The 21,974-nt window shown below is 39.9% G+C and overlaps 1 protein-coding gene across 1 annotated transcript in view; it reads right to left on the reverse strand.

Moving 5' to 3' along the window:
• Positions 1-21,974, reverse strand: part of LOC133401235 (ankyrin repeat and IBR domain-containing protein 1-like) — a 43,082-nt gene that overhangs the window by 12,325 nt on the left and 8,783 nt on the right. Inside the window, 13 exon segments of the mRNA XM_061673948.1 lie at positions 1,255-1,400; positions 3,332-3,398; positions 3,589-3,675; positions 3,809-3,943; positions 8,677-8,807; positions 10,665-10,753; positions 12,341-12,507; positions 13,844-13,988; positions 14,076-14,164; positions 14,869-15,077; positions 17,941-18,058; positions 18,419-18,601; positions 19,927-20,227. Of these exon segments, the coding sequence (XP_061529932.1) occupies positions 1,255-1,400; positions 3,332-3,398; positions 3,589-3,675; positions 3,809-3,943; positions 8,677-8,807; positions 10,665-10,753; positions 12,341-12,507; positions 13,844-13,988; positions 14,076-14,164; positions 14,869-15,077; positions 17,941-18,058; positions 18,419-18,601; positions 19,927-20,227 (1,867 nt within the window).

The following is a 21,974-nucleotide window of genomic DNA, read 5'->3' on the forward strand; positions in this document are numbered from 1 at the left end:
CCATGAGTTGAGATACAAGGGATTTGAGCTACCAGCGTGGTCACAGAAAAAATTTAATTTAAATAAATGTCCCCACAATGGGATGTTTAGAAAAGAGCACCACTTTAAAAAAATTATCTTTCCAGTGAAATGCATTTTTTTCTGGGGGGAATTGCATTAATCTTAAATACATCTGGGGAAACTCTAAGGCCTGTGCAAATATTACGCATTCATTTTACAATACTGTAATGAAAACACACACTCTTAAAAGGGCGTCGTATATACAGTGGGTACGGAAAGTATTCAGACTCCCTTAAATTTTTCACTCTGTTATATTGCAGCCATTTGCTAAAATCATTTAAGTTAATCTTTTCCTCATTAATGTACACACAGCACCCCATATTGGCAGAAAAAAACAGAATTGTTGAAATCTTTGCAGATTTATTTAAAAAGAAAAACTTAAATATCACACAGCCATAAGTATTAAGACCCTTTGCTCAGTATTTAGTAGACACACCCTTTTGAGCTAATAAAGCCATGAGTCTTTTTGGGAATGATGCAACAACTTTTTCACACCTGGATTTGGGGATCCTCTGCCATTCCGCCTTACAGATCCTCCCCAGTTCTGTCAGGTTGGATGGTGAACGTTGGTGGACAGCCATTTTCAGGTCTCTCCAGAGATGCTCAATTGGGTTTAAGTCAGGGCTTTGGCTTTGAGCTCGTGATTCTCGTTTGCTCTGAAGTGCACTGTGAGCTGTAAGGTCTTATATACACAGGTGTGTGGCTTTCCCAATCAAGTCCAATCAGTATAATCAAACACAGATAGACTCCAATGAAGGTGTAGAACCATCTCTCAAGGATGAGCAGAAATGGACAGCACCCAAGTTAAATAGATAAGTGTCACAGCAAAGGGTCTGAATACTTATGGCTGTGTGATATTTCAGTTTTTCTTAAACTATAATAAAATCTGCTAAATTCCAACAATTCTGTTTTTTTTCTGTTAATATAGGGTGCTGCGTGTAGATTCATGAGGAAAAAAATTGAATTAAATGATTTTAGCAAATGGCTGCAATATAACAAAGAGTGAAAAATTTAAGGTGGTCTGAATACTTTCCGTACCCACTGTATCATACATTTTAACATTAGACCTTTAACTAAAAATAAGATGCATGTGTATCTTAGAACGATCATTAGGATAGAGAGCTCCCATCTGTTATGACCCATTTAAACATTACTTTGAACATCAGTCTTTTTCTTAATAAGTGGGACTGAAACCTGCATGAGCTCATAGATCTCCTTCTTTGTGCTTTTGGGCTCCAAGAAGAACCCATAAGGATAGGAGCACTTGAGGATACGCCGAGTCTTTAACAGTTCCAGGACAGCATCTTCAATAAATGTAGTATCAGGTGGGCCTCCTACCCCTGAAATACAGTTGGATGACAAATATCAGGTGTGCTTTTATGTAGGACGTCCATGACTGCATTCATTTTGCTCCATTGTATTAAAAATTATTTTTAAAAGTGCCACCAAAAAAAAAACCATGAAATGCAAGGTGAAATAACCGAATCGGTCAGTTACTCATCAAAGGAGATGGTTGGAGGGGTCAATGATCTAATTGGTTAAACTGCAATGTACATCACACCCTTGAAAAATACAGCACTTAAGTTCTCCGCTGCCTAGTTGTTAATTTTCAGTACGGGAATGTAGCAGCCAGCTGTGACATGGATCCAAGTTTTTCAACTTTCAAAATTGTGCATTTTCTTTCCGCAATGGACTATGTGCACCAGAACCGTGATGTACTTCCAATCTTGCCAGTGATCGGCAAATTAGTTTACCGGTTACCGATAACGTTCTGCTCCATTCACAACAATGGAAAAATTAATGGAAAGAAAAACTCAAGTACAACATCTGCCAGAAAAATCTGTAAATATGATGTGAGGGATACTTTTGAAGGGGAACTAACCCCCCCCCCCCAAAAAATTTAAAGCAAGAATACATTCATTGTATGCCCCAGCGCTAGTCATAACCCAGTATTCTGATTAATATTGTGGTCATGGAAGAATAATTCAACAGAATAATTAATCAATGTAAAGGGGTGCCATGTTGGCCAAAATCATTAGCAACTGTAAATCGGAAGTGATGTTGAAGCTACAGTAGTGAGTTGCTTGTTAATACAGTGTGCCACTGAACTGTGTCGGCTGACAGGTTGCACAGAGATTTGAATTTATTCTTTCATTTATTCGTGTGTACCTGTGTACACCATGGCTGAGATGGAAAACATGCAGCTGTCATCAGAGGAAGTGTAGTGAAGAGTAAAACCCTTGTACATCAACTTCTTGCTGTGAAAGAGATCCACAAAAAGGATCCAGATCAGCTCACAACTTGCTAAGTACCGATACATGTAGATGATGACATTTATGATCATGGTTTATTATGTAGCTTTTGTACAAATAATGAAAAAGAGTATGTAGCTTGTTGCTGAAAATAGTGTTTGAGCCATTCATTTTCCTGCAGTTGTAAATGGAGCAGGAAGTTAATCGAAAAGTAATTTTTTTTATCACTGGCAAGACTGGAAGTACGTCAAGTACCTGTTGTATGTACGTAGTCCATTTAAATTATTTCCAATATGACTTAACATGTATGGGCCATGCTTTCATCACATTACCCAATATATATATCACATTTATTGCACTCTTTTTTTCTTTCTTGCAAAAATCAACCTATTTTAGGGGCTGGCTGTCTCAGGCAAGTGAGCGAGACCTCATCCCGCCCCACATGCTGGGCCAACGGAGAGTTGGCCCAGCATGTTAGAATGACAACCAGTGGGCTGGATTGTTTGGCCGTCTCCTCTTTCACCTCACTCGGCCATGATTGTTGATGGCGGCCGGATGCTTGCCTCTGCTGTACTCCCGGAAGCAGAGCCCAGGGTGTGGAAAACAAGTGAGAGCATTTTGTTTTAAATATATTTAATTGCCTTTAACTTAGTTTTTTTTTTTTTTTTTTTGCAGATACAAAAAACTCTGTAGAAATGTGGCCACTTTAGTCTGAATAAGACTTAGCTAAAACCAGTTCACAATCAATAATTAGAATCTACTGAAATTCAGACCAACTATAAAGATCTCTATTATGAACAGGGTGTAATTCTGTTTACGGTTGATGTTCAAAGTACTATCGACAAATTATTACTATTTGTAAAGCCCAGCTTTTCGATGACAGTCTGCTAAACTACCACCCCTATTGTTCGTATAGCACTGAAATATGTTGCTCTGCTGTCTGGCTACATACCAGGCCACTACTAAATAATGATAAGTCCAAACTCATAAGAAATTGCACAGATGGACTGCAAACTCACTTCCACGTAGGGCCAGACTGAGCTGCTCCATTTTCTCCTTGGCTGTTTTTAAGAGGCGCTGCTCCAGCTATGTTGAGGAAGACAAAATTTACTTTTCTGGTGATTTGAAATATACTGTACAAGTCTTCAATATACATAATACAAAAAAAACACCATGTATACTTAATAAAGTATACTGTAACCATCATTGGACACACAGTGTCCATGAACCATCATTTGTAAAGAACCCACATCAATGGAAGAACAGCCCTGCTAACCTGATAGCTGTGTTCATGATTCTTGAAGCGTGTGTAGTAGTGCATAAAACGATCCAGTTCCTGAAAGCTCTTGTGCTTTTTCTCTACCTGCAAACCCCAATAAAATGTCACATATAGTTGATGACAACTAGGAATATTTCTTTCATCTGCATCTGACCAATTATAATTCGTTTTTTTTTTTTTGAAGAATTCAAGCCAGTGTGTCAGTAGGTGTACATACTTCTTCAGTCATCTCCTTTGACTGTTCCTCCACCTGTTGAATTACTTCATATCGGGTGCAGCGATAGTAGCCTCCAGTGGATGAACTGTGCTTTTTCCACTCCTCCATACAGATCCAGCAGAAGTCATATTTACACTAAGGGAGATAATGGAAATGTTAAAATACAAATCTGCTTTTAAAAGGAGCTTGTCAAAACAAATTGAGTTCAAAGTGAGAGAGTGTTAAATGATTTTAAGGATTTATTAGCATTGGGAATATTACACATTAGTTCTCCACATGTTTTAATCAAATTTGCAAAAAAACAGACCCACAAGTGACATGTAAAAGAGGAACTAAAATGGTAACTGGGCCTGAGATGAGGACATTTTCCTGTCCTGTACCATTGTGGGCGGCACGGTGGACGACTGGTTAGAGCGTCGGCCGCACAGTTCTGTGGACCCGGGTTCAATGTGTGGAGTTTGCATGTTCTCCCTGTGCCTGCGTGGGTTTTCTCCGGGCACTCCGGTTTCCTCCCACATCCCAAAAACATGCATTAATTGGTGACTCTAAATTGCCCGTAGGTGTGAGTGTGAATGGTTTGTTTGTATATGCCCTGCGATTGGCTGGCAACCAGTTCAGGGTGTACCCCGCCTCCTGCCCAATGACAGGTGGGATAGGGTCCAGCACGGCCGCGACCCTAGAGAGGAGAAGCGGCTCAGAAAATGGATGGATGTCCCATTGTGTACATGGGTTCAGTCTATTCCCTGCGGACACTTATTTCAACAACACAATGAATTCATTGAGGCATTCTGCCACTGTTGGCACTTAGGACTACATTTGAAATTTGCAGACCCATCGGGTCTTGTGGAACAACCAAACACTAGAGACACTTCGATACATTTGCCTATTTCAAGGTGATATCTTACCGGCGGCACGGTGGACGACTGGTTAGGACATCCCCCTCACAGTTCTGAGGACCCAGGTTCAAATCTGGCCTCGCTTGTGTGGAGTTTGCATGTTCTGCCTGTGCCTGCGTGGGTTTTCTCAAGGTACTCTGGTTTCCTCGCACATCTCAAAAACCATGCATGGTAGGTTAATTTAAAACTCTAAATTGCCCATAGGTGTGAATGTGAGTGAGAATCTCTGTTTATATGTGCCCTGCGATTGGCTGGCGACCAGTTCAGAGTGTACCCCGCCTCTCACCCAAAGATAGCAGGGATAGGCTGCAGCACGCCCGCGGCCCTAGTGAGGATAAGCGGTACGGAAAATGAATGAATGAATGAATATCTTTCCTAATACCTCAAGCACTTATGTGATGAAAGTTGATCAGATCATCAGAGAACCTTCAAGACAGAGATGTCCGCCTACTTAGAAATACTACATGTACATGACACTTAACAATAATAGGTCAACACTGAGCTTCATAGCCTACGTTTGGGACAGCAGCACTATTCCTACTGAATTGATTTTGATCACTGTTCAGTCTCTTAAACCAGGATGGAGATAATGACACTGAGACAAAAGTGGCCTGGCTGCATGATAGCACTGAGGTCCATTAATGGCCTGTCTTCCAGACACACTGAAACACACATCAGTCTGACAATAGGACTTTGTGTGATCACAAACCTCAGATTTACTCTCTCCCACCGCTGACCAGAGACAGTCTATTTTCTCACTCACCTCGATATAATTTCTCATTTCCATCTCAGCCACAGTAAAAAACTAAAAACACAAAAACAAAACTTCAAAAAACATCTTGAATGGGCTAATATACTGAAAGGAGATCTACGTTTAGTCTGAAGAAAGGCATCCATCCATTTTCTATCCAGCCTATCCTGTTCACGGTCAGTAGAGCATATCCCAGGTGACTTTGGGAGAATGGCAAGGCACACCCTAGAAAAATCACCAGTCAGTCACAAGACTGAATGAATGAATGGTAAATTGTGTGAATGAGTTAATGTCATTACTAGGGCAACTAGTAAGACATTGTATATAATTTTTTTGTGATTTTGCATTTAGTGAGTGATCAAATCTGATGGGGGTTATTTTTCCCCCCTCCCATTTTCTAACACTAACTTCCAGGACGACTAGCACCTAATTGTATTGCACCAAAGAGCTACCACTTGTATCCTGGCAGAGGTGGAATAACACCGCTTCCTCACCGTTGGTCAGCTTCTGACACTTTTCACACATTTTGAGCTGCTGTTTGCAATATTTCTCTCACCATAAAAACTGCAGCAATTATGTCCAGAGCATAAACATCGAGGTAAAGGACCCATGTTAAGACCAGGGGGGGAAAAAACCTCAAAAGAAAACACATCACTGTAACAATCATTGAACAAGATGACTTGATAACACTGGTCATGATAGTAACTTTCCTGTAGGGATCAGCTGTCATTAATGTAAAGATCAAAGCTTGTAGAAGCACATGCATCTGCATCACTATTCTCAGATTTCTCAAATATGTTATATTTGGTTCAAAACGTTTGAAAGTTTGATAATATACTTTGTCCTCTCAAAGTTATAATAAAATGAATAAAATATTTTCTACACCTCTGGTAATAGAAAAACTCGCAAAGGTCACTGAAATACTGTCACTTGAAACTGAAAAAAGTAATTTAAAAAAATGTACAGTAAACACAGCCAATGAAAAATGTCAGTGAGATTTCTTCACCATTACTTTGGCCCACTCCTCATATCAAACTACTCCAGTTGTCTCATGTTTGAAAGATGCCTTCTAAAGACAGCATGTTTCAGCTCCTTCCACAGATATTCAATACGATTTAGATCAGGGCTCAGAGAAGGCCACTTGAGAACAGCCCAATGTTTAGCTTTTTGCCATTCTTGGGTATTTTTAGCTGTGTTTTAGGTCCTTATCCTGTTGAAGACCCATGACCTGCGACTGAGACCCAGCTTTCTGAAATTTCTCTCCATGATGCCTTGACAGTCTTGAGATTTCATTGTAGCCTAGATAGATTCAAAACACTCTGTCCCAGATGAAGCGAAACAGCCTCAAAACATAACCGAGCCGCCTCCATGTTTCACAGTAGGAACGCTGTTCTTTTTTTGGTATGCTTTATTTTTGTGTGAACATACAGTTGATGTGCCATACCAAAAAGCTCCGGTTTTGTCTCATCTGTCCAAAGGATATTCTCCCAGAAACTTTGTGGCTTGTCAATAGGCACTGAAGCAAATTCCATGCTCGCTTTTTTATGATTTGCTTTCAACAGTGTCCTCTTTGGTCATCTCTCATGAAGTCCACTTTGGCTCAAACGACGACGATGGATAATACAATCTGAAACTGATGTAACTTGACTGTGGTTCACCTTTAATTTCTTTCGAAGTTGTTCTGGACTCTGTAGTTACCATTCGTTTGATCCATTTCTTCAATTTGTCATCTATTCTGCTCTTGCGGCCACATCCAGGGAGGTTTGCTTTAAGGCCTTTGGACCTTAAACCTCTGAATAATATACGCAACTGTAGTCACATGAACATCAAGCTGCTTGGGAGACAGTCTTATAGCCTTTACTTTTAACATGAGTGTGTATCATTTTCTTTCTAATCTCCTGAGACAACACACTCTCCGCTATCTGTGGTCCATGTTCAGTGTTGTAAACACCATGTCACTAAACAGCTGACTGATCACAAGTTTGAAGACACCTGTAATGCTAATTAAGAGCACACACCTTAGTTAACATGTCCCTATGGTCACATTAGCCTGATGCCACCGTGACAATGTGGGAACATTTTGGATACAAGCCAGATGAAGGCGACCATCCCGCTAACACCAACGAGCTGGTGCAACCAATTTGTTTGAAGTCGTAACAAAGACAACACAATTTAAAACTTCAAAGTGACAAAATCCATTTTAAACACAACCATCCCTCCCAATTTGTTCAACTGAGAACAAAAAACATGGTGGGACAGTTCCCGTTTCCCGTCAGCTTGGAATTGTGGAACCCTTTGCCCAACAATGCAAATACAAACGTGAATATGACGTACACATGCTCACATTATATACAGTATAGCGTTACTATTGTAAGAGATTTAGCTATTGAACATGTTGACAAAGCAGCGTTTAGAGAATGCCTGCAGACTTAAAAAGTCATACAAATCTTGAAACAAAACAGGTTGCTTTGATCTACTTGTGTTGTCATTAATGTTGCTACTTTTCTTAACCAAATGGGAACTTGATTGGCAGTACATTGCCTGTTAAGGCATTAATGACTCTTTTTACCTCTGTGCCAAATTGTATTTATTTATTTTATTTATGTGAACAGAGCCTGCATCTGTTTTATTTATCCAAGATATTCTATTTATTGTTGAACATTACAATGTAAATTTTCATTATTCTTAGAATTAGAATTAAAAGTGACTTGTTCTTAAAAAGGATGTACTTTAATTATTATGCTCTAATATCAATATATCAGTGGCATAAAAAACATCAATACTATCATTGTCGTGATAGTTTTTGGGAAAATATGTCATCCTAAAACATTTGCTATCATGACATGCCTTAACACATACCTGTAATATACGGAAAGAGAACAAGAGCAATGGATAAGATTTTTGTTGCATTGTTTTTTAACTGTGGGTCCTTGAGAAAGAAATTTCAACCCTCTGTATGTTCCACACATATTGGGGATTGACAGTAAACCTACCATACCATAACTGATGTTTTATCTTCTTCGGGCCTTTTGCTTATCAAAGCAAGACCTTTTGTACCTGGTGGCTGTCGGTGAGAGCAACAGTATTCGTAGACCAAGTGATGAACAAATTACAAGTATAATACTTAAGTTTAATATTGTATATATTAGAAGTCGTCGACAGCCACTAGGGCTTTCACCAGCACAAACTGTCTATGTAGGTGTGTGGAACAACCAACTTACCTTAGCACACTGCATGTGGTTGCACCCCTCATTTTTCTGAATTGGGGATTTGCAATTGGCACATGGTTTAGCGTTTGTGAGCAACCATAAACAGTTGGCCGCATCCTCATATGCTGCACTCACACCAGCCACTTTAACAAGAGGAGAGCATGGTGATTAGAACAAACAAGTAATGAGACAATGACATCTAAACAACTCTGATGTGTTGTTTGAAAGCCAAAATACAGTGCAATCTTTGACTAAAAAATGAGAACTGAAGCAAAAACAAAATGATAGAGTTTATCTTTAAACTACTAAATAAGCTACATTGAGCGATTGCTGTTTTAATCCATACTTATCCATCTATTAATATTGTGATTCCCCCCACCCACCCCCTAGTCTCGGCAAAGCAAGGCAAAGTCTGTACTATAGTTCCAAGCACTATAACATATTCTTTTGCATCTGACCAATTAAAATCTCGAGATTATCTCGGACCTTCCACTTCTTTCCCGTGGTAACCTCCTGTTCTTTTGGTGTTTTGTGTCATTATCTTGCTGCATAAAAATGGGTCAACCAAACAGTTTGGTTACATAGATCTTGGCCAGCATGCTTGTTAATGATTTCTTTTTCGAAGAGTGACTCCTTCTCTCTTGCCTTCTGGAGGTTGTGGCTGATGTCAGAAACAGTTGTATTACGGTCTCTCTTTACAGTTTTTACAATGTTTCTTTCATCAACTACTGATGTTTTCTGATGGTCTACTCATTAGAAATTTATTAAATGGTACACGAGTCTTGTTCACGAGTGAGGGAAGAATGGAACGAGAGATCGACAGGCGAATCGGTGCAGGGTCTGCAGTTATGCGGACTTTGTATCTGTCCGTTATGGTAAAGAAGGAGCTAAGCCAAAAGGCGAAGCTCTCGATTTACCGGTCGATCTACATTCCTACCCTCACCTATCGTCACGAGCTGTGGGATGTGACCGAAAGAACAAGATCCCGGATACAAGCGGCCGAAATTAGTTTCCTCCGCAGGGTGTCCAGGCTCTCCCTTAGAGATAGCGTGAGAAGCTCGGTCATCCGGGAGGATCTCAGAATAGAGCCGCTGCTCCTCCACATTGAGAGGAGCCAGATTAGGTGGCTGGGGCATCTGATTCGGATGCCTCCCGGACGCCTCCCTGGTGAGGTGTTCCGGGCACGTCCCAGCGGGAGGAGACCCCAGGGACGGCCAAGTACACGCTGGAGAGACTACGTCTTTCAGCTGGCCTGGGAACGCCTCGGGATCCCCCCGGAAGAGCTGGATGAAGTGGCTGAGGAGAGGGAAGTCTGGGCGTCCCTGCTAAAGCTACTGCCCCCGCGACCCGACCTCGGATAAGCGTTATAAAATGGATGGATGCATGGGTACACGAGCACTTTCTTTCTTTCTTCAGGACATTCCGAATGGTTGTCTTGGATATGGCGAATGTTTGTGCAATGTCTCTGAAGATCTTCTCTCGGCTTCCTAATTCCTTATTTTTAGACAGCACCCTGGTTTTCATGGTGTTTATACTACTAACTTGTGTAAATGTTGTCTCCAGGCAAAAGCCAAATATGAAACTGAGCACAGAAATTGGATGTGATGTAGTATTTGAACAATCATTGCAATAGGATGCACCTGGGCAATAACACACACCTGTCAGTCATATCCTCCAATACTTACCGGTATATTAATAATTTATCATACTAAAAATGGGTACAGTCAAACAAATAGTGCTATTGTCTAAGTTGTATGTCAGAGTACTGGATATACCTGAAAATAAAAGCTCTTGTGTCATATACATCTTTTGATGTGAAACCCAAATGTTTTCGGCCTACAACACAAATAAAGGAACTGGCCTCACTATTTCAATACCTTTCAACAAGAGTGTAAATCCTGGTAAAGGCAGCATTATGTCACTGTCCAATGAATACAACAATAAAGCATAGACATCAAAACCATCTGTGACGTCAAAACTAAATTACCATCAATACTCACGTTCCTCAGGTTTCATTTCATTGACTTTCTGTAGCCACAACTTCCAGACGTCACAATCACAGGGCTCATGGGCTTCACCTTGACACTCCCTGGAATACATAATGACATACTGTATTATCCACATATTCACGAGCATGAGCTCCCATTATGCGTCTTCTTTTTAAGTGTCTTCTTGTTTAGCTCTTTAAAAACGATTGCCAGTTTATAAGTGTTCAACATTTCTAAAATAAAACAAGTTATTTTCACAATGACAAACCACCTGTTTTTTTCTGTCATTGGTTTTATTTAAATCCAAATAGTCCCTAAATACCTTTATTAGGCTTTACACAATCAGGATTTTTGGGGCTGATCACCAAGTTTAAAAAAGTATATATATTACCGATCACAAGATGGAGCAATATGTCTATTTACATGATTTGTTCATTTATTGTATATACTTGTGTACTGTATACTGAATACTGTATCTTCAAAATTATTCTCTAGCATTTTAGACAAAAGTTAAAACATCAATGACCTCTCGGGACTTCAAGAATTGGCCACTGACATAAGTTTAGGACAAATCAACATTACAACATGACAGAAATAATAGGCGCTAACTTACTGTAATTAAATGACTTTATTGCAATTAAAGTACTTTAACAAATACTGTTAATGACATACTCTAACTTTCTCACTGTCCCGGCTATATGGACGGGTGTTGTCCAGAGTTTGCGTTGGTTTGGCGTTTCCTTTCTTTTCTTTTCATGCTGCGTTGCTTGAACGCGGCATGCTCCTCCTTGTGTACATTCTTCACATACCCGATCCAATTTGTTCTGTTGAAGCATTTTGATGACGTTCCCCACGACGTACTTCAGTTGTGCACAGACTGCAAATAACTTGAGTATTGTTTGTCTGAGACACAGCAAAATACTCCCACACCGATGACGTGTTTTTTCACTGACAAGATTGAAAAAAAACTTTATTGGCCGTCAGATAGTTACAGTACTACGCCACAAGACATGTGACAAGGCTAAAACTAAAGTAGTTTATGGATTAATACACTACGGCGACGCGCAGTAAATGTCTTTTGTGGAGCTGATCGATGATGTCATTGATTGGATTGGCGAATTATGACATGAAAGCCGATCTGCCGATCACCATAAAATGCTAATTATTGGCTGTTACCGATCAAACCGATGTAAAGTCTAGCCTTTATGTTGCCATTGTTTGTTCAAACCCAGTTGAAATCAAATTTCTAAGCATCTGAAATTGTTTTGGACTTGAACGATAACACCAAATGCCAATATCCACTGTTACTGTTTCATCTTGCACCTTTGCATCGTATTTCAAGCTTTGAATATAATGCAACTACCAAAGGAAGAAAATTAAAGCAAATGCTCAGGCATTTGAATCTGAATTCCTTTAAATGTGCAAAGCAAGTTTTCACTTAAACGGTAGTGGACAGTGAACAGAAGTAATGGCATGTATGTGTGGGTCTAAATGGTCTTTTCATGCTGTTACACTGTGTATAGAAAGGCTGACTCAGCTCCAGAACCTTTGAACAGCCAAGATGAATGTTTAATTTGTAATTAATCTGGAGTTAATTATATACTTAGTTTATAATCCAGCGATTAACGAAAAAGAAAAAAAAAATCCCTGATCGTATCACATCATTTGGTAGAGCAGTGATGACTGACCAGCAGAAGAGGTGGCCCTTGCCACAGTCTACAGCAGGTGCCCGAAGCAATGGAAAGCTCAAAGGGTCTGAGGTAGATGACCCGGGGCCATGTGTCTTTAGGCGCACTGCCCTTTCACAGCCAGCTTCTGGACACCAGTGTATTGCTGGATTGTTCTCCACAAATGCCTGGCAACAGCAAAACAAATAATAGTTTAATGAATAAATTAATTAATTAACTAATTATTTAAATTAATATAAGTCAACTGTACTGCAATTATTTATAACTCATTCTTACAAAAATATGAATGAAAGAGAATTGTAAATTCTGTATATATACAGTATGTGTGATAAATGCTGTATTTATAATGGCAGAGCCCTATTGCTGGAGACCAGGACAAAGAAGTAAACACTGAAGCACTAGCCATTCTCTGCAACCTCACCCTACGAAGTAGCAGCGTTTCCCACCAGCACAGAACGCCCCAGGAGCATCGGCACCATTGATTTGACTCCTGCACTTTGTTGTGCAGTAAAATGTTTATCGTTTTCACCAGACTGCACCACTACAGGAATTCTTCATCATCATCAGAAATGTTGACATCTACTTACAGGTACTGTACATTGTGTACATCTGTGGGCTAAGCTGTAAGCTACTATCCTTACTGTTGTGTGTTTTTAAGGGTGCAGCAATGTTTGCAAGCATTTGAAAGGCCATTATTGTGTTTTGGGATCATAATTTGTGTATAATTATGGTTTAAAACTAAATATTGGCAATTATAATCAATCACTTTTAGGGGCACTTCAGTTATTGGCGGAAATTTGACTAACATTAAAATACAGTTGCTTCAGCTTTAGTCCTAAAATGTATATGTAATATTATTGTAAGCCACTGTGTAACATTATGCAGCTTGAATATTAACACTGAGCAGAGATATAGGATGCTTTTTTTAAAAGTACTTAAATAATGATTACTTATAACAAAAGTTAAATTAAAATTGTACCTAGATTAATGTTTGAAAACAAACAGTTCTAAAAGATTAAATGCAACTGTAAAGTTCTTAAAGGTTAAATACAACTGAACTGTACTTAACATATGTACTGTACTCGATTAAAAAAAAAAAAAAAAAAGTCACAGTAACGATGCACAGTTTGAACATTTAAATCAGTAAGTCTTTCCCAAACTGTGTGGAACTGGCCTTACACCTGTTGAAAATAGCAACACTGGAAACTAAATTAGTACAATATAATAATTGTATGTCGTGTTATGGCCACAACATACAGTACGTTGTGTTATACTAAATGTTACAGCTTGCCCTTCAAGTTGAACACTGTCTCTTAGCGCCAATGTTTGTTTTGTATGCATGTCCATTAACTAGTTCCCAGTGAAAGTCATATTTATCCTGCCTTGAAGCTAAATTGTAGGAATAACAGGTTTAGTCACCTTTGTGAATATATAATTTCACTTTTCAGAAATGGATGCTCTTTGGAGAGAAAGCCAAGTGCCCAATTAGGTTAATCATACTACCTTGATATCAAATTGGAGGTAGCGCTTGTCCATCTCTCTGGACACCACACTCTCGATGACTTCCACAGGAACCAGCTGAAAGCAGTCAAAAGCTGGACAGAGGATATTGTGGGCCTCACCCTCTTGGATCTTCAGATTCAGAAACCTGTTGGACACAATAACTGCGAACTAAATGTGGATAATAAAAGCAAGGCCATCTCAGGTTGGTCCAAAGGATCTGAAAGCCACATACCCCTCCCAGCATGCCCTGCAGAATTCATGGCCACAGGACATGTCAACAGGTTCTTCAAAGACCGAGATGGAAGACATGCAGATACCACACTATGAGGAAAAAAGATTTAATATTTGATCTCCAGGTGCAATAGGTCACAGGCCATAAAAGAACTAAATGAAGAATACCATAAAAATGAATCTATAATTATTAATTAAAAAATAAATCTTGAAACTCAAGTGTGTAACCTCAAAAATAGACACATCCCAATAGTTCAGGAAAATGAGCAGGATAAGGGCTTCTTTTTACGCAACACATTTTTGGTTATCAGATGTCTTTCCTCACCCCCCCAAAAAAAAAAAAAGAAAAAAAAAACATGGGACAGACATGGGTCTTGTTAACAGAAAGACTGACCCTTACATAAGCAATATAAAGCAGAACGCTACTTTACAATGTTACAATATCACGTCAGTATTGATTTGTAAAAGAGCAGAATGTGATCTAATCAACTGTAACCTTTAAACAGGCTGCTTGAGTAGCCACTGGTCGACTGGCACTCTTGGCACAGTTCAAGACATCATCTTAGAGACACGCCAAATGATACTTCTCTCTGACAAACATAACCTTTAACCTCTGATAAGAACTAGTGATATGACGTCTGTTTGCTCAAGAGAGCATTTAGTGCTATAATGACTTTTATGCCTCTGAGAGCAAAAGGTGGTGCTGATGATGAAAACAGAGTTTCAACTGATTTCTACAATGGTGGCCAAAAGGTTAGATTAAATTATGAAGTTGGTCACAGAACTTCTCTCACCAGAACACAATCTTCATCAGCAGTAATGAGGCTGATATGGTCTGGTGAGGTGATAGAGGAGCGGGTGGTTCGTGGTGTTCGGGGCGAGGGCAAAGTGTCCCAGGCATTGCAGCCACTTGGAGGTGGGTTGGGCATCTGTACCCCTGAACGTTGGCAGCAATCCTCAGCATTGTTCATCCAAGCCTCTAACAGTTTTTCTCTGTCCCAGTCTAATGCCAAAAAGACAGAAATGTTAAAACATACAGTTTCAGCTTGATATTGAGGTCTGCATAAACTATGCTGTAACTATAATCAATGTAAACATTTATAAAGGCAAGCTTATGCTTTATCTTGCCTTATTTTAGTCCATCATCCTACTGAATCCACCACAGCCCACAGACTTCAATAGCAACCAACTAAGCCTCCAAGCTAACAGCATACTGCTGACCTGCTGCCACCTGGTTTCCTCTTTCAGAATAGCTTTTCTTATTCACACTGGCATACAAGTGTGACCAGTCCTTGATTCTAAAATTTCTCATGAAAATGTCTCTCTCTCTAAATGTCTATAAAATAAGGAAACACAACCCGGTCAACAGTGCAATGAGGCCATTATCAGCCGGAAGACACGTTTCACCACCAATCAAGCACCCCAGACTCTAAATGGCCTCATTTAGATAATGACTATTGCAACAATTTCTTCCATCGCCATTCAATTAAAACTCTTCAATGAGGATCACCCTATCTCAATACTTTCAGACAAAAAAAATGAGGTTGAAATTAAAAGTTTTCACATTTGGCCTTAAATATTAAAACTTGGCTTGCAAATCCCAAGTGGTCATAAATCAAAGAAGGATTGACAAAGGGGCAGCTAGGCAGGCAAGAAGCAACTGGAAATATTGTATCCCAATTGGACAGACAGCCATAGTCCTGTGAAGGAGGCAAATAAATATAACAGCGTTTTTGGGGTCATTGTTCCCATCTACACCAAAAAGTATGTCTCATATGTAGAACACAAGCCACACCAGACTCTCTTGGCCCTCGAGATGAAAAGGTAAAACAGAGCATCCACTCCAAACAGTGAGTACTAGTGAGATAAGGAGGGAGACAGATACTTTATGAAACCATAGGAAATTCTGGCAGTATCAGTGTGTAGCCATAGGGAGCCTCGTCGGTTTTGTGTCAATGAGCTGCAAAAGTTTCTCTACATTCAATGCAAGTTAAATCCCAAATTATATTCCTCCTCCTTAAACACACTGAGAAAGAAGCCAACAATGGTGAACACAAATAAAATAAAGATCCAGCGGAATGCTTGCAAGCAATCTATAAATGTTTTTTTTTTTTTTTTTAGCAATGATGGAATGTTTCACAAACACTATACTACACTGGGTACAGAAAGTATTCAGACCCCCTTAAATTTTTCACTCTTTGCTGTATTCCAGCCATTTGCTAAAATCATTTAAATTCTTTTCCCCCTCATTAATCTAAACACAAGCACCCCATATTGACAGAAAAAAACAGAATTGTTGAAATTTTTGCAGATTTTCTAAAAAAGAAAAACTGAAATCCCACACAGCCATAAGTATTCAGACCCTTTGCTCAGTATTTAGTAGAATCACCCTTTTGAGCCAATACAGCCATGAGTCTTTTTGGGAATGATGCAACAAGTTTTTCACACCTGGATTTGGGATTCTCTGCCATTCCTCTTTGCAGGTCCTCTCTAGTTCTGTCAGGTTGGATGGTGAGCGTTGGTGGACAGCCATTTTCAGGTCTCTCCAGAGATGCTCAATTGGGTTTAAGCCAGGGATCTGGCTGGGCCATTCAAGAACAGTCACAGAGTTGTTCTGAAGCCACTCCTTTGTTATTTTAGCTGTGTGCTTAGGGTCATTGTCTTGTTGCAAGGTGAACCTTCGGCCCAGTCTGAAGTCCTGCGCACTCTTGAGAAGGTTTTCGTCCAGGATATCCCCGTACTTGGGCGCATTCATGTTTGCTTCGATTGCAACCAGTCGTCCCGTCCCTAAGGATTATGGCGGCCACTGTGCTCTTAAGAATCTTAAGTGCAGCTGAAATGTTTTTGTAACCTTGGCCAGATCTGTGCCTTACCACAATTTTGTCACTGAGATCTTCAGGCAGTTCCTTTGGCCTCATGATTCTCATTTGCTCTGACATGCATTGTGAGCTGTAAGGTCTTGCATACACAGGTGTATGGCTTTCCTAATCAAGTCCAATCGGTATAATCAAACACAGCTGGACTCCAATGAAGGTGTAGAACCATCTCAAGGATGATCAGAAGAAATGGACAGCACCAGAGTTAAATAGATGAGCGTCACAGCAAAGAGCCTGCATACTTATGGCTGTGTGATATTTCAGTTTTTATTTTTTAATAAATCTGCAAAAATGTCAACAAATCTGTTTGTTTCTGTCAATATTTTTGTGTACATTAATGAGGGAAAAAATGTTAAAATGATTTTAGCAAATGGCTGCAACATAACATTCATTCATTTTCCGTACCGCTTATCCTCACTAGGGTTGCGGGCGTGCTGGAGCCGATCCCAGCTATCTTTGGGCGAGAGACGGGGTACACACTGAAATGGTCACCAGCCAATCGCAGGGCACACATAAACAAACAACCATTTACACTCACATTCACAACTACGGGCAATTTCGAGTCTTCAATTCACCTACCATGCATGTTTTTGGGATGTGGGAGAAAACTGGAGTACCCGGAGAAAACCCACGCAGGCACGGGGTGAACATGCAAACTCCACACAGGCGGGACCGGGATTTGAACCCCGGTCCTCAGAACTGCGAGGCAGACGTGCTAACCAGTCGTCCACCGTTTCACCATGCAATAAAACAAAGAGTGAAAAATTGAAGGGGTTTTTGAATACGTTCCGTACCCACTGTATATTCCACAGTAACCACAACTAAAGCATAAAGATCATAACGCCTCTGTCACAAGAGTACAACCTTTGATTTTGAAGTTGTTTTTTTTACTTATCACATCTTTATCCAATATATACAATGGGAAAATGTGGTCTTGATTAAATAATTTTAGGTCTAGGAGATGATTGAGAGTGTGTGTTCTTAGTGTACCATGGGCCCGAAGCAGTGCCTCTGCCGTGAAGAGTGGAGCTTGTAGCATGTCGGCTGTCTCCACTATCAGCATGTCTTTCAGCTTCCGTAGATCTTGAGGTCGCAGGCCCTCATACAGCTGAACAGGTAGTCAGTGCAGCGGAAATTATGAGACAGGAGGGCGTAAATTACCGGAAGGGGGGAAGGTGCAATAAAAGGGAAAAAACAAACGTGGTCAGAAAGAATGAGTTTAAGCATGAAGAAAGAAGGGGGAGAGAAGAGGAAATACAGATATAATATAAAAAATAAAAAAAGTAGTGAGCTAAAAGAAATATGATGTTAAGAGTCACATGCCTGTATATCAGTTTTCCATAAAATCAATTTGCCCTGCACGACTTCAGAAATGTATTGGGAAAGATGATATAATGCACAAGTAAGGCAGTTAAGTCTCCCATATTAAAATGTGTGTATACCAACCCATGGTTGATATATTGTGTACCTCTCTTCGGTCGAGAGCTGCATACTCTGCCTCAATACCCTCTGCCTCAGGGGCGAGTGAGAAGACCATCTGTGACTCCAGGCACAAGGCCAACTCCTTGTGGTGCTGCTTCTCCGCACAGTCACATGGAGTCTCGCGGTTTTCATTCTCTGCAAAAAGATCTGCTTCTCTCTGCACTAGAAACTGAACAAGTGAAATCAAAATGTTATTTTTGGCTTTTTAGAGGATCATAAAAAATTTGCTATAGAATGTTCTCTAGTGCTACAGAATGTTATTTTTGATTAGTGTGTGACGTTGGTCTGATTCCCTCTCCAGAGGGATTTAAAAAAACAAACAAATCTTAGACCAAATACGGCTGCCAATTAATCTTATTAATGTGTGCCTTTTCCTATTTTCTTCTACTGTCTGCATATAAATGTCTAATGATTGGAGTTATAGTTCCACCTGTTGCTCTGGAATTTTCCCCCTTATATGTTATATTTATATATATATTATATCTATATATGTTTTTTTTTGGTTTGTTTGTTTTTTACTCCTGACAGATATGCATAGCGAAATTAATTGTGCTATGGTGAATTAAAAAAAAAAAAGAATCTTTAAAAAAAAAAGAAATCTGAATAAATTTCTAAGAGAATTTCTGTGAATGACTGGGCAATTTAAGCTTCCTTAAATGTGTGTAAGTGTTTCCTACATGATCTAACATGATACTGAGGTACAATATTGTTATTATTTTGAGTTTCTGTCACACTCATTACTCTACTACTCTTTCTGGGCCAATTATAAGAGGATACAAAATATTTAAAAGGTATGTCACTAATATTTCAATTTGCCTATTTCATACTTCGAAAATACCACATTATTTCAAAGGCAGATTCAGCATGACTTTCAGTTCATATACCATCCACCCATCCATTTTCTGAGCCATTTCTCCTCACTAGGAATGCGAGCGTGCTGGAGCCTATCCTAGCTATCATCGCACGGGAGGCGGGGGACACCCTGAACTGGTTGCCAGCCAATCGCAGGGCACATACAAACAAGCAATTTAGAGTTGTCAATTAACCTACCATGCATGTTTTTGGGATGTGGGAGGAAACCGGAGTGCCCGGAGAAAACCCACGCAGGGACGGGGAGAACATGCAAACTCCGCACAGGCGGGGCCAGGGATTGAACCCCGGTCCTCAGAACTGTGAGGCAGACGCTCTAACCAGTCAGTCACCGTGCCGCCAGTTCATATACCACATACAGTATACTTTTCGAGCACCATACAACACCAAGGGTAGATCTGACCAACACTGAATAGTAGTAATGAGCATGCAAATTAGGGTTTCTTTTCTTTCTGTCGCACCTGGGCTTGACACAAGGCAGCACACTCGCCACTTCTCTACAAAGATTCATTGTTAATAAAATGACAGTCTGAATAGGCTATGTTAACATCAGGGTTATTCCTGTAGTTTTTATCTCCATTTGCTTTAAACTGAGTCTTTCTTGAAAGCACTGTATCATGTTACCTCCACACAGGTCTTCATTCCTGAGGCAGCAGCATAGTGCAGACAGGTATTTTTCTTATTGTCTGTGGCGTTGATATCAGCCCTTTCATACTCTCCATGATCCAGCTTTGCGCCAGTCCAAGCTAAGAAAATTTGTAGACACTCTGCACGACGCAGCTCGTCTTCATATGGTCGTGAGATCCGGGGTAGCAGCGCCCCCTCTGAGGTCAGGATCTGGGGCCCCATGCAGAGAAGGTGCAAAGAGGTCTCATTTTGCACATTGCGTTTGTTAGGATTTCCATCTTTGCTGAGGAGGAAAGACCTAAAAAGTAAAAGAGAGGGGGCTTGAAGTAACACATCGAAGATAACATGAAAAATACAATATTTTAGAACTAACTAGGGATGCACAATTATGGCCAAAATGCTAATCGCAATTATTTTTTTATCAATATTAAAATCATGAGTATGCCTCATGTTAGGGAAAACAATATGTAAACAGTTTGCAGTGCAAAATAAAACTTTAAATAACAATAAATGATAGATAATACAAAATAAAACGTATCCAAGAATTTCAAATTTACCAAGGGCTAACTGAATAAATATGCTACTGCAGAGCAAATCACAAAGTGCAACTCAATGGAAGCAAATATAGGTTATAAATAAACTAAACTAAACCATCACATTAAGCCCTCTGGCTTTATTGTGTTTTTATCTTCTGTGTTGATGCTGGACTGCATGTCGGTAAGTGGTAATGGGGTCTTTTTTGCGCTATCACCAAATCAAATCATATCAAATCATCTTTCAAGCAACAACTTTTCTAGACTTTACACCGATCTAATCGACTTGATTGGTGTCTGCCGATAATTAGCATTTTATGCTGATCGGCTTCAATGTCATAATTGGCTGGTCATTGATTGGCTCCGCGTTGTCATCGAGTACAGAACATTTGAATCCAAAAGCTAGTTTATTTTTAGCCTTGTTGCGTGTCTTTTGACGTCATTTACGATCATTGGGTTTTGTCAAATCAAATGCGACCGGATACACTCGTTACCACGGCCACAACAACAACAATGGATCGCGCATGTATTGTGTTGGTGTTAGATATATCGTAGAAGTTATCATTTATTTGCTTAGCTTGCATGAGTATTATGGACAATTTTTAGAAAGAAAGATGTCTCGCCTTCAAGAAGATGACTCAGCAGGAATCATCAGAGAGAAGGACGTGGCCGGTACGTGGCAGGTGTTGGTGCCATGTTTTCACCTTGAAACCCTCCCCTTAGTGTGTTGTGTCTTGTAAACTTAGAAACCTCCCTATTTTCAAATAAATGCAGGAGCGACGGGAGAGATTGTTTAGCGCGTGTTGAGAGGCTGTAACCTGAACAATCTCCCATGCGCCCTCCTCATGAGAAAAAGAGACCAGCGTCTTCATTCCTTTTGTGTCTATTCATTATAATGTTGGGTAAGATAAATCCAACAGTTGATCAAAAAAGAACAAAATGGATAAAAACGTGTGGTGGTCACCGGTGCTCGGGAGAAGACGTTTGTTCAAGGATTGCTTGAGGTATGTTCACGTACTTTTAATACGATACGGTTCACAAGTAGGCAATAAAATGTTATGTAGCCTATCAAGCTACTGCTACCACTAACGGTTGTACGTAAAGATGCCGGCGTTCTGTTGAATCATGCTCTAACGTTTTGGTGTGTGTGAAGTAATTTAATTACAATAAAGTAATTTAATTACAGTAAGTTAGCACCCTTTATTTCTGGCATGTTGTAATGTTGGTTTGACCTGAGTGATGAGAATAGATGACCTGACTCGAGAATATTTTTGAAGATACTCAGAGTATACAGTACACAAGTGTATACAGTAAATGAACGAGTCATTTAAATAGACACATTGCTCCATCCTGTGATCAATTGTGTTATCGGTTATTTTAAACTCGCTGATCGGCCCCAAAAATCCTGATCGTGTAAAGCCTAAACTTTTCATTTGAAAATCCTCGTCAATATAGTGAATTGTTCTGCTTGACCATAGGTCAGTCCTGGTCGCAAACTGCGAAGAACTCGAC

This window comes from Phycodurus eques, chromosome 4, assembly GCF_024500275.1.
Source record: "Phycodurus eques isolate BA_2022a chromosome 4, UOR_Pequ_1.1, whole genome shotgun sequence".
NCBI lineage: Eukaryota > Metazoa > Chordata > Actinopteri > Syngnathiformes > Syngnathidae > Phycodurus > Phycodurus eques.